Genomic DNA, 14,130 nt, shown 5'->3' with positions numbered 1-14,130 from the left:
AGCTGATCCCATATGTTATGGTAAATAAACCTGATACATTGCACTGAGACTTGCGCATATGAGGTTGACCAGTTTTAGTGTTAGTGCTCATTAAGGTCGTGTGTTTATTGGTTGGGTAAGACGTTTATGATCCTGTGTGTTTGTATTTTCTCTCCCACCTCTGTTGTCTCTCTGTGCTGCACGGCCCTGTCCCTGCAGCTATTTGACAAACATTCAGGTAATCTGTGTCATTGAGCAACGCCAGACTGTAGTGAGTGACAGCTGAGGCAGGTGGGCGTTGAGTCAGACTGAGTGAGGCACATTTTACTGTTACCTGATACCTTCACTCTCTGCTTTTGCTGCCCCTCAAACCAGCTCACACAGTTCTGGATAGACAGGATAGCCTGGGCATACAGTGCCAGTTAAGTGCTCACATGGAGACTTGTACATGACCTCTTGTTGTGTTGATGTTTTTTTGTTTTTTATTGGTGTGTATGGTGTTAATTGCACATTGAGTTTACTTGTCATGAAATGTGCTATACAAATAAAAACAGTAAAAGAATGACACTGGGCTTGAAGAGAATACTAGGTGAAGCGCAACATTTTCAAAATAGCAGAAGTTACTGTGATTAGCAACACTGGATTTATTTACATTAACTGAGTGATTCAAGTAGTGTGTCTAGGTTAGATGTTGTGGTACAGATACTGGTGCATCAACCCAAGCTGGTCTGGGCGAGGTGAATATAGATGTTTGAACAACTGAAATGCCCTGAAAGTTGCCATAGCAATAACTTATTGCCAATTGTAGAATACTGTATTTTGTTTATTTTTTGAATTTCACATCAGTTTTCCGAGGTACCCAGAAGGGTGGCTGGGAATCTAGACTTTTGGATAATTCAGTATATAGAGAAACTGATCATTTATCTACACATTAATCCGATCAAATTTTTGCCAGAATTGGTGCCATCCTGTTTTTTCTCATATCGTTGTCTAATTTTACAAATGCATATAGAATAAATGCAAAATTGTCAACAATTACAAGGGCACAATGCACAAGAAACACTACTGTGACTGAACAAAAGCAGATCTTCTCAGGCAGTTCACAGTTACAGGGCATTGATCCTTTCTAGAAGACATGTTTACAAAGGGTGAAGGTATTAATCTCTGAATTTAACAATGTCATGCAATTGGTAATAGCTTCCTGCTGCACAAGCATTAAAAGGAAAGTTGGCAGGAGCATGACATTGAAATACTCTATTGTTTTCCTGCTACTTTGCTGTTGCAGGGAGTCTGTTGAATATTATTTAGCAAAAAAAAAAAAACAGCGGACATGCTTTTCTTTGTGGGCACACTCACTATTTCACATAATCAGAAGAGAGTGTGAGAGATAAGATGTTATTTTTAAAATCTTTTTGTTATGAACCTTGGTGTTATCTTGCCTACAACGCCCCATAACTAAATAACTACTATTTAAAACCATATGTTAATGCATGGTTTTCGTATATCGGGATGTGAAGGCGATGCTTATGTGTCTCAATAGAACTTTTTAGAAGCATGTTCTCCCTTATTAACCCCTCTCATTTCTCTGAATGCAAACTAGAGTTCATCATGATTGAAAAGCAGATAGATAGATACTTTATTTATCCCCTCGGGGGAAAATTCATGTGTCCAGTAGCTCATTAGTCATACTAATAACAACAGTTAATAATGAATAATAAACAACAATAATTAAAAAAACTCTACTTCCTTTGGCTGAGGTATTATATAGCCTGATGGCAGTAGGAACAAAAGATCTCCTGAACCCCTCTGTTCTGCAGAGCAGCGATGATCGGGATGCAGCTCTTTAGTTTTTACTGCAGATTGTTTCTCTCTGAATTGGCTTTTGTGTAATGGAAAGTTCCTCAATTTACTGCAGGTAATCTCATTAACAAGACTATAACTCTACACTTAGACTATTACACAATTTGTAACCCCACATGTCTTTTCTCAACAAGGAATCAATTGTAATCAATGTCAAGCACTTAAGTATTGCTGCTCCATAATTAAGTGTTATAGTAGTCAGTTTATTACTGTAGGAAGTGTGCCAAGGAGTAGACTTAAACCTCATCATCTCTCTGTGTCCCACCTATTAAACACTTGCCATTTCTGTCCTTTTTCATCTCTTTGCAGAGAGTGGGAGAGTGGGAATATGTGGAGGCTAAATGTGAAAAGATCTATAGATCGTTCCTTTCTAGGCAGAACTGAGCTTGGGCCTGAAATATAATTTTTCTTGAAAGACTGTTTTTTTTCTTTTTTTTTTTTTTCTTTTTCCATCCATCTGATCTTTATCGGCTTAATCAGTGTAGTGTCGCACTGAGCAAGTGGCAGCCTGGCACAGCCTGGAATTATTGCCAGTGTCTCGCATGGCTGAGACATAGACATATTCAACAATTCACATTCACACCTGCAACCAATTTTGATTTGCCAGTTGACCTTGTGTGAACATCTTTGGTCTGTGGGAGGAAACTGGAGTCATTTTTAACATAATTGTAATAAAAATAATCACATGCAGACTGCTTTTAAAAAAAATATGTCCACTGAGTAATTATTCAATATTACTGTATCTGCATTAATGAAACAATAAGATATATTGTGTGCAAGACACCTGTGATTGTTAAATGTTATAAATTTGTTTGCATGGACCGATGTCCCTAATTTCATGTGCATTTTTCCCCCCTCTATTCTGCAGTATGATAAAACTGACTAACGTGCTCTTTATGGTGTGTGTGATTATCAGGGTTTTGAGCAGCAGTGCAGTGCAGCGTGGGGCAAAGCGAGGCAGATCACAGCGGCGTAGCCATGCTAACCTTGGCCAGTAAACTGAAGAGGGATGATGGAGGAAAGACGGGCCGTGCCTCTGGAGCCTCCGACTCCACCCACAGGGTCTCCATCAGGGACCGCCTCCTTACCAAAGGTATGTGGGTCAATGTCGACTTTATCTATTTCTTCATTTGAGCTCAAACTAGGACTATTTCAGCAAGATTGCAGTTAGTTTCTGCCTCTTAATATAATTACATTCACGAGGCCAGTGGGGCCTCTGATTTTGGAGACTAGTGGCAACATTTAGATAAAACTGAAAGAAATGTGATCAAATTTGGTGGCCACTGCCTGCGAATTCCTTTTCCTAATGTTACAGTCGCAGTGCATTCGTGCTGACTTTGCGTGTTGCTTCACTGACATGGCCGTCTACACGTCTGTCTTCATTCTGCTTAGAGCTCACTTTTCTATCACCTGTATGTCAAAAAAAAGTTCATTGTTGCAGTCGTCACTGTGATGTGTTGTGTTGAATTTAAAATGCAGGTGAAGATATATTTTATTTGACTTCTTTCTGACTTTGCAGCTTAAAGAAACAGAGAGCAGACAAAGCAATGTAGTCTAGTTAAGGTTAGCAGACAGCAGGCACCTAAATATTTGAAGACAGACAGTGTAGGCCAAAATACTTTTTCCCTGACTGTTGTTTTTTTAAATGTGGTTTATCTAAACACTGACCGACGGGAACTTGGAGAGATGTGTATGAATTGTGCATGGATTCTTCATGTTCCTCTTCCTCCATGGATGTTTGGACTTTTCTTTCTATTGCTGTGTCTCTCTTTCTTGCCACATTTATTTTTCTTCATCCGTCTGTTTCTCTCTGTTCATGTTTTTGCCTCTGGCTCCCTGACTTTTTATTTATACGTTCCTCTTATTGCCTTGAGATGCAACTTCCACACACCTGACTCCTTTCTCCTCCTTTAAATTTCAAAAGGGTCCTTCTTACTTTTTGGTCATCTATTTAGATTTGTCTCATTCTGCCTGTCACCATTTCCCATGCTGTTTTCTTCTTTCCATATTCTTTCTTTGCTGTAGTCTGTGCATTTCCTTGCACATTACCCAATTACTATGACCAGTGAAATCAAAGTAATAGTATTAGAATTATAGTGTTTCATGATTACTTTGATGTTTTATTGTGCAGGAGACAGTCTATTCTCCTAATTTGGGGTTCAGAATGTAATATTGCCTGTTAATTGTGAACAACATTATCAAGTTGGGTAATGTCATAAGCAGCGAGTTTATCAGAACATTATAATGTTTATACTCAGAGTAAATTCAGTCGTGGTTTCTCCTCTGCTGGTCCACTATCTTTTAGAGTTCTGTGTGAATGTGGGTGGACAAAATCTCACAAGCACCTGTCAGTATGCCCGCCAGTATAACGTCTGAGTGACTTTCTTTCCTCTGTCTTGCATTTCTTGTGTGAGTCCTTTTTCCACAAGGCACTGGAATAGATTCACTTGGTCTGTTTGGTTTGGTGCCCACAAGGGTGATAATTACAAAGTCAAGTGAGCTGGCTTGGGAACAGCAATTTATAGCGCTTAAAGTGAGGATGACAAGCTTTATTTTTGTTCTCACGCACTAAAATTAGAGTTCAGTGCAGTTCATCTTGCTAAAGCAAAAAATAAGAAACCTGCTCATTGATGAGATCTTATTATTTCCCATCTTTACTGCTCTTGCCAAGGGAGTGCAGTCTTTTTCACAAATCAAATCTTTCCAACCATTAGCTTTCAGGGAACTTAAATGACCATGTAAATTAGAAAAATGTGAAAGTGTAATGCAATGCGTTGAACAAACCAGGTAGCACTTGGACAAAGGGGCAAATCTGCAGCCACAAAGGAGGAATCCATCTTAGTGTTTGGACCATAGCACACAGCTGAGAGCCACTGGAGTAAATTGTAGATGATCTTTAGGTAGAATTTCTCAAAATGACAATAGGGAGAGATCTGACATTTTGCACATGCTGGTCATGGAGAAGAGTACTTGCTCTGATAAAAGCCCGTTCTTGGGTCTCATTAAGCGAAACTGTAACTCCCTACTCACTCAGGGGGAGCTGTTAATTAGCTGAACCTGTGCTCTGACCTCCATGTGGAAGGGGGGAAAAAAAGTCCTGAGTATAATCGAAGCACCCAACATCTCAAAGAATACATTTATATAAATGCCAATGGAACGCTCTTATAACGACACCCAGATTAGATTACCTAGATAACCCAGAGAGGCACAGCATCATTTTACACTTTAGACAACTCTTCTTTTTTGATGAAAAGCCTAGTTTGTGCAGTTTGTGCCATTGTATCTTTTTCCCCTTCTCTTCTTTTTTTTTCCTGATCTGTTGGACAGATGAGGAGATCAGAGATTTTAAACCAGCTCACACAAACCAAAAGTGAAAAGTGTGTCAGCGATGAGAAAACAAAAAACCTGAAACTTTGCCCAGGGGCAACACCAGCTAAACAACCCTCTACCCTCTCTGGTGGTTTTTAAACTTGCGTGTTAGACATGACGATGCTTTTATCTAGAGTGTGCAGGTAGCATAACAGTGCCTCATTTGAAAAGTGCGTGTCTGTGCTGCTCTGTGTTTGCCATTGTCTCTGCTCCTCTCTTCAACATTGCTCTTATTTTCTCTCAACAGAAGTTGCAGAACTTGAAGCCAATCTCCCTAGTAAGTTTGCCGAGCACCTCTATACACTGCAGAAATGGAGTTAGTGGAGTTAGACTCATTCTCTCCAATTGACTGACTTAATATACCATATGTTTTTATAGTGTCCTGATGTAGGTCAATTTAAAATGTATTGCTGTGCCACAAAGCCATTTGGCCAGAATCCAAATAATTGTTTCACACTAAATGTGTCAGATTTTGATTCAACAGTAATGTTTAATAATGTTTTAACTTCAATTGTCTGTACACATCAAGTTATTCATTAAAGACTGGTCAGTTTAAATTATTGACTGATTCATTTCTAAAGCCATCTCATCAAGGCTACACCTGAAAAATATGCAAAAAAAATCACATTGGGATTTTTTGGGCAGATATTGTGATTCCAATATGAGTCATGGTTTCAGTTGGAATGGTTATTTTTGCATTTAATTTTCACTGAAAAAATTTTTGAAGGATGATGATGTGATTTTTGCATGTTACTTAACGTCTGGAGAATATGATTTGTGGGCCAGGGCGTCTCTGTAGCACCACAAAGCTTAGTTAACGTCTGTTGTGACACATTTGACCTAAATCAAAAATACTGCCGCTCCTGCAAATTGGATATTGCACTTGGCCATATTGAGATTTTGATAATATTTCGATGAAGGCCTAACGTTGTTTAGATTCCCTCTTTTAGCTTGATCACTCACCTTGAATACATGAATGTTGCTGAATGCCATGGAAATGAGCCATAGTAGCCATAGTCTTTAATGAAAACACATGCGCTGTGGACCTTGATAGGTTTCATGCTTGTTATATTTCTGACCTGGGACTGATTTGTTCATACAGACTGTACCCTCAACTGTTATTTCAGTATAGACTAAAACTACAGGTCATCATTAGTCACTTATCTGGTCATTGTTATGCTTGAGTGCAGAATTCATTATCGTTGCTTTGGCTGAACTCTGCGTGCTTGTTTTTGTTTGTGGTCTGATGTGTTTTGCCTTCGCAGCTGAGGACCATGAACGCCAGAGGAAGTGTGCGTAGCACAGAGTGTTGACTAGAAAGTAAGAAAGTGGGCTAGTTTGCACATAAACATTTATATTTTAGAAAAGACACAGCCTAAAACAAGTAACAATCCAGCAGTGTCAGTCTGCACAATATTGGTAAAATTACTTCAGTCATGTAGGGAAGAGGTTTGACACTGCACTGTCAAAGAAACTGTACAGCCAATCCTCAATTACCAACAACAATGAGGAAATATGGCCCTCTGTAAAGATTGATTTATATTTTCATGAGGCTTCAATGCTGTGAAAACTTTGGACTTGCTGTATGATATGATGGATTTTCAATAACATGAAAGAGAGTTCAGGGAAAAGGAGTAAATTACAGTGTGTAAAAAATGACATTGAACTTTTCTTTTAATTTTCTTTAAATATTTTAGCTCTCCTGAGAATTTGGCCACATACCACTATTTGTCAAACCCCACCAAACAGGCAATTTGCACTGTATGGCTATTGGTATCTTTACAATTTACAATTACAATTTATTTTTTATGGGGGAAGAAAATGACATATACTCAACATATGTTGTCGGAAACTTAGATGTCTGTCAACTCAGGTCCACTATGAGCACAATGTGAGACATCTGTTTCCAACTTATAAAGCAGAGTCCAAAGAAAATCAAAAAATGTTGGTTCTGCTTCAGACTGTATCGAATGGGTAGTGATCAGAAGAGGGGATGAAATGTGCAACAGCAAAGACAGATATTATTTATACACAGATTATCACCCTAAAAAAAAAAACAGAACATACTCCAATGATGATACCCACATTATCAGAGTTCAGCTAAGCTATATGCCAGCATAGTGACATTGTGAAGCTACAGAGAATGGATAGGAAAATAAGAGGCAAACTGAAGGCAAATTATACTCACAAACAAAGGATGTGTTCAAGGCAGACAGCACTTCAGGGATGTAGATTTGAAGACCAGGTGAAAGTCAGGAGTCAGCAGCTAGCGGGGGACACATCAAAGGTAGTGGGTCATTTTATGAAAGGTTTTTTCCTAAGCTACAGGGAGAAGACACACACACACACAGACATGGAATATAAAACATTTATACTTCCATTATCATCTTACACTTTAATAATAATGTTATTTGACATGTCTGATGATTGTTAGGGCGTGTGATGCTAAAGAAATTTCTGTTGGGTCTGATTGTATCTCTGCATTTGCTCATTTAATGACTCAAACATTTCACTTCACAGTTCTCCCCAATAATTCAGTCCAAGTTGGCATAAATGATCTATGAGCTTGGTTGAGAAAGTTTTCAAAATACAAATTAACTTTCAGATATGATAAGAAGATCATCAATTATTTGTAGAGAGCTGTATTTTACATCTGCTCATTCTGAATAAAAAGCATTTGAACTGTTGCTTTTGATTCAGTGTTTACTTTACATCCATAACATATTTTACAAGTCTCATAATGTGTCTTCAATTTTTTTATGCAGAACGATAAAAAAACAAAAAGAAAACTGAAGGGTTGTTCATTGAAAAGAGCTGCTGCGATGTTTAGTTAGATGAACTTTTTGCACATGAACGAGGTCATGAAGTGCTCTCCCCCATGATGTCTTGAGTGCAGTAAATGTCATTGGACACCAGGGGGGAATGTGGTGCCACAGGGACTCCCACAGGCCTGCTTTATGCAGACATACAGTAACTCCTGAAGTCTGTGCTGACTGTATGAACATAGTGTGACTGAGGACGGATGTAATAGGTACAAAAGCTGGCAATAGATGTAATTATTGACCTTCACACAGCTGCTTTTGGCTTTAACTTTCGACTCTATTAACTAATAATTGTCCTTTGTTGTTCAGGTACATGCAAAGCCAGTTTCCCAGATGAGGACAAGCTGCATCATTTTCAGCTGGCAGTGTCTCCTGGTAAGAAAATAGGAGGAAACTTGTTTGTCCTTTTTTCTGTTCTTACTTCAATAACAGCTGTAATACTGAATGATTACTTTGTCACACGAGATTCAGAAAAACTGCCAACAGATAATGTGATTTTGTCTCCCATCCTTGCATTGCTAATATTCTATACACTTACTGCAGCTGAGTTTTTGATCTAATGTTGCTCTACAATTAAACCCATCTAAACTAATACATATATATGCTGCAACACATTTATTAAGGATTATGTTAAACCCTTATGGAAGCCTAAGAAATGCTGGATACGAACAGTTAGAGATGCCCAAATTGCTGTGATGAGGCAGCTAAAATCATATGTCAGTGTGTATGAGAACCAGCAACAGCCCAAAAACAGAATTTTGAATCCAAAACCAGAAATCAGGACAAAAAGTCTGCATGTGTCAGAAAATGGCCGAAGTAGCCTTTCACTTCATTATACTAACATCATGTCATGTCATGATTTACAAGTGTGTAAAAAGATGTTCACTGAAAACAGCCTGCTCTGCAAAATGATTTTCTTTTAGCCATAGCCTGCAGTGAGCACACGTAACCTAATCCACTGTGTTCTCACTCTGTACCATCTTACTTCCAAACAATATGTCGGGTTCGTGTGTGTGTGTGTGTGAACATCGTGGAGACCTGCAGGTGTTGGTGTATTGTGTCTATGTTCTGTCCTATAAAGTATTCCCTTTTAAATGGCCCTCCAGTCTTCTCTGTGTTTCCACATTTCTGCTGCACTGTCATTATTACCTAAGTCCACTGTGCTGGCTCAGCAGTGTTCCAAGCTAAGTGGGCTACCTGTCGAATATTGTACAAACCAAACACACCAGTGTCGAATTACCCAAGTCTCTGGAGGCTCTCTTACCTCACACTCCCTGCTCTCTGTCTGTCATACACACACTTTCTCTCTGTCCGCGAGCCCAATGTCACCGTCTCATTTCCCTCATTTGTATAATGTGGCAATTTATCTTCATCTGTTGTTTGAGGATGCACTTCAAGGACAACTTCAAAGAGACTGAGATAAAGTTGAAACACAGCTGTGTGTGTGTGTGTGTGTGTGTGTGTGTGTGTGTGATGGAAAGGAAGGGGCAAAGGAACAGACTGATAATTGGGTGAGGTTGAAATATGTATAGAAAAAATGTAGATGAAACCAGACGTGTTGAGAAAATTGTGCAGAATTGTAGGATAGTCGAGTTTCTTAAAGGACAGTACCAGTTTATTACAACTGGGGTATTGTTTTTAATATCTGTATTATTATCTGTGTTATCTCCCTGCCACCTGGATTCAGCTTGGCTTTCACAAAGGCCTTTGTCGACAAATTCTGCAGAGAAAAGCAAAGATCAGCAATTAGAGAAACGGTTTGGTGTCATGTTCTTTAAGAGGAGCTTGAGTTCTCAGAGAAAGACTTGCTCAATTATTCAAAAGCTTTGGCTCTCCCCCACTCCCCTCCCTCCCTACACACACTCCCACCCCCTCCTTTTCACTTCTACATCCTCTTCTGTCTTCTGCCATTTGTGTTTCTGTCCCTTGTTTACTTTTTTTTTTTTTTTTTGGTTTCTTCTTCTTGCCTGCTCGCTCATTGTCCATTCCATTTGAAGTTGGGCAGGTGATGTCTCTTCATCACTTGTCATAGTTTGTGACCAGTACATCTGGTGGTTTAATACAAAGCCATGATACTTAATACTTTACATTATCAAAATGCAGTGTAAGTGCATCGGTAAGCATGTGAACCTTGTGGGAGATCACATACACAGGGGAATTCTGTGAGCATCTTTTATTAAGGGTATCCATTCAGTGGATGCGTTTTCTTTCTCATGCTTTTTCTCAGCCGGTACTGAAAATTTTTTTAAAAACACAAATCAAGAAACTTCATTCCCTGATATCTTTTTCAAAAAAAGTAGTGAAAGTTGTCTCATTTTTCTGTTTTCCTCATACTGTGCTGTCAAATTTCCTTTGAGAATTGCAGTGTATTACGTAGATACTATCTACACAGACACTTCAATTTGCACCACAGGGGAAGCAATTGTGGTCAGCCAGGAAAATGAAAAATGCAAAGGGAATTCGCCTCAGGAAGCAGGTCGTCCAATATCCCCTACACCCAAACCAGCGTGTGGCAAAATCATCTTGACTTGCTGTATTGAGATTTTATAACCTAAGGCCTATGGAAGCGCTTCTTTTCTTTTCTTCTTTTTCCTCATTTGCCTTAGTCTTCTGTTCTTGTTAACTTTAAAGTTAAAGCACTAAGGCACCGCAGGGCCAAGGTGCTTTTCTTAATATTTTAACAAAAGTCTGACTCAAACGGTCTCACTCACACCAGTCAAAACTAAACAAAAGAAAAAACAAATTAAAAACACACACACACACACACACACACACACACACACACAAATTTTTGTCAGATTGTTTGCCCAGATCTACATCACAGCAGGTGGTCTAGAGCAGATTATTTCATGTTGTATTATTTGTTGTTCAGTTTTTGTACTCTATAGAAAGTACTCCGTAGAGTGGAAAGTGGTCTCAGACTTTTGGACTCAACTGTGTCTACTTAGCAGCATAAAGAAACCCCAAAAAACCTTTTGGCTAAGTCAGTCATCTTTCAAGTTCAAATATGTTGGGGTTTCTCGTTTAGTGTATTTTTCCCATGTAACAGTTCTGTGCTTTGAACCGCAGTGGCCCAACACCTTTGTTCATCTGAGGAATGGGGACAGCACAGCAGCAACAGTTTGGGGTGAATGCATTCTCACATGTCATTGTTTGTATTAATAGAAATGCAGTAATTAAAGAAAATTAATTGAATAACACGCTTTGTGTTTCGGATGTGTAGTTTTTCCGCTTGATTGACATGGATAATTCATGTATTGTGGTGCGCATTGTTGCAGTAAACTGCATACACAGAGGGTATAAACAAAACTCTTTATTTCAGGGGGCCCCTGTTTTCGGGCCAGCAAGAGATCATAGTTTGTGTTGAACAAAGTATATTCATAGGAAAAATAATAGTTTAGGAAGGGGTTTTTTTTTCCGTTCGACACACAGTGACCGCTTGTTGACAAAATAATACCATGCTTTTACAGTTATTTATATCCTCTACCAGCACAAAGTCTGTAGAGAAACCTTTTGAAGCAAAACTACATTACAGTTGTCTTTGATATGCCCGTATTAAAGTTCGCCTCAGGCCGCATATTTTTATCCCGACCGAGCTCGAGAAAGTAGGAACTGGGTGACAAAGTGTTGCTACAGTGCTCAGCAACCGTTGATCCCCAACATACAGTATAGTAAAACACCTGCATATAGCCAGTAAATAAGAATTTGTGGGTTTCATCTTCCAAACAAACTTTCTCTCTTTTGTCTTTCTTTCATTTCTTTCAAGTGTGCGTGATTCTCTAACAAATGAGAATTTTTACACTCAAAACATTTGGAGTTTAGTTAGTGTGTGTGTGTTTGTGTGTGTGCCCTAGTGCGTATTTTTTCAAGCCCAGTGTCCTGTGACAGTAAAGACTGATTGTTCCAATGTAGTGAAGACAGCCATAAATTAGTTATAACCTCTGACTGCAGCTGTTAGTCAGTAGATCTCTCTGTCTTCTGCTTTTCTCCCCCTCTTTTGATTTGTCGCTTTTTCTCCTCTTCTCATCTTGTCCCTCCTGTAATCAACCATCCTTTGGTTTTGATGCTGTAGCTGTTTTCGCTTATTCCTCCTCTTTTCTACTTGACACTTTACAAGCCATATTTACAAGCCATATCTCTCTCTCTTTCTCACACACTGTTTCTCTCCCTCTGTCTCCGCTCATTTATAATACAGGGCAGGGTGTTTGTTCGCTCTAATTAAATTGTACCTGTCTTTGTTACGTTGACTGGAATCTGGTGAAGTTTAGATAGCTCTTATACAAAGGCCTTATCTCACATTTTCACTCTTTGAGCACAGAGAGAGAGTCTTACAATCAAGTTAATCCTATATTTGCGTCACAGTCACAGTTAGTCAATTTAATTTGTGTGAATATATTTTGTTTGTGTACATTTTAGTACGCGGTCCACGTACAGTATGACTGCTGTGACAGTAGGTGCCAATCTGGCTGGAATACTGGCTGCTTAGTCAACAGAGCACATACTCCAGACATGTTCAGTAAGACTGTTACGTGGTCAGTTACCAAGTGCTGGCTTTCCTGAGTTCAGTAAGAAGTTCAGTCCAGCCGAGTGAGCTCTAATAAGCGCTACAGGCAGTCGTTTCTCTGTTCTCCAACCTCTCCTCCTCTGATCGCTGAAGACGCTGAAGCCGTTTCGTGCCTGTTCTTTTCTAACCAGGTGGACCCAGACGATCATGGCAGAAATGTGAATGTCATTCAACTAATTAAAGACCCCCTTCAAGCATATTCTGTCATGAACAAGCCTTTAATTTGCTTTAAAGGCTGCATGTGGGGAGAAATGGGGAGAAAGAAAGAGAGAGAGAGAGGGGGACTGTTAGTGATGTTTGTCACAATCTGTAAGGTAGATAGATACGAAAACTGGCCAAAAACTATCACTAAAATCAATTGTGAACATTTATATTTGTGGTGTGGGCATACAAGTGAGCTTATATGTTGCTTCTGCTTTTGTCTGCTTCCTGTGGATGTAGTGTAATACCGTATGAGTGTGTGTACGTGTTATGTTTGACCTACAGAATGTGGTTACACTGAAAGGTCACACATTATGCTTCTACCCCCTGAGGTAACTTCAGAGATTGAGATTCAATTCCCCCAGTTGATCCTCTCATTTACTTTCCTGTTACAGGCTGATTGATCTTGGCTGAGCTGGTCGATGAATGGCTGACTTCTGTGTACATTGAGTTCAGATGCAACCTCCACTAGGGGCTGGGCGATATGACTTCAAATCAATATCAGAATTACTTCCAAACTTTTACCCTGATTACAATTAAAGAGCAAATACTTTGGGTCTCACCTTTTTTTTGTTTGAACTGTGCTCTCTTCATATTCGGCAAATGGATTGTATTCCAAGTGATTAAACATGTTGGTGGTGTTACCTACCGCTTCATCGTCACTGAAGCCAAAATGTTTCCAAATGACAGACACAGCATTATTTTTTTATAGATATAAGCTGCTTGGGTTGAAGCTCAGGCTTTGCGCTCGTGTCATCCATATCACCAGCTTCACCTTGAGTGGACGCGGACCGATGCGGAAATGATAATGATGATGACTGATATTTGTCATGAAAATATTCTTGTGTAAACATAACTGAAAACCCTTTGTCCTCTGTCTTTCTTTCTCTGCTTTCCTCCAGATGAGGGTTACTACCAAAGTGGAAGGTTTCAGTTTGAAATAGACGTTCCCGAAGCCTATAACATGGTGGTGAGTTGTCTTTTATGGCTCCACTTGTGTTTCAAAAACTGAAAATGAATTTGTGCATCAGAACTTGTTTTTTCTTTTCTTCTCCCATTAATTATCTTCAAACTAGCTCCACCTCCATCAGCTACAACAGTGACATGCTGCCTCCACCCTGATGCTTCTGTATTAATGGTCTAAAAATATACAGTCATTCAGAGAGTGTTCACACCCCTTCAATTTTTGTTGCTGCTAAAATCAAAAAAATGAATTTTGTCTGTCATCAGCCTAAACTCAATATTCCATAACAGCAAAGTGAAAACTGAATATTAGAATTTTTTGCAAATATTATTAAAAAGTAAAAAATTAAAATATCAAATTGACATAAGTAT

The 14,130-nt window shown here is 39.0% G+C and overlaps 1 protein-coding gene across 1 annotated transcript in view; it reads left to right on the top strand.

The window, feature by feature from the left end:
- Nucleotides 1-14,130, top strand: part of ube2f (ubiquitin-conjugating enzyme E2F (putative)) — a 41,714-nt gene that overhangs the window by 632 nt on the left and 26,952 nt on the right. The window contains exons 2-5 of the mRNA XM_056389612.1: nt 2,756-2,932; nt 5,456-5,485; nt 8,340-8,405; nt 13,698-13,765. Coding sequence (XP_056245587.1) covers nt 2,818-2,932; nt 5,456-5,485; nt 8,340-8,405; nt 13,698-13,765 — 279 coding nt within the window. The 5' untranslated portion in view covers nt 2,756-2,817. The remainder of the gene's footprint in view (nt 1-2,755; nt 2,933-5,455; nt 5,486-8,339; nt 8,406-13,697; nt 13,766-14,130) is intronic.

The sequence above is a fragment of the Seriola aureovittata genome, chromosome 11 (assembly GCF_021018895.1).
Source record: "Seriola aureovittata isolate HTS-2021-v1 ecotype China chromosome 11, ASM2101889v1, whole genome shotgun sequence".
Taxonomy (NCBI): domain Eukaryota; kingdom Metazoa; phylum Chordata; class Actinopteri; order Carangiformes; family Carangidae; genus Seriola; species Seriola aureovittata.
Note: the sequence above shows the minus strand (reverse complement) of the source record. Positions and strands in the feature narration are given on the sequence as shown.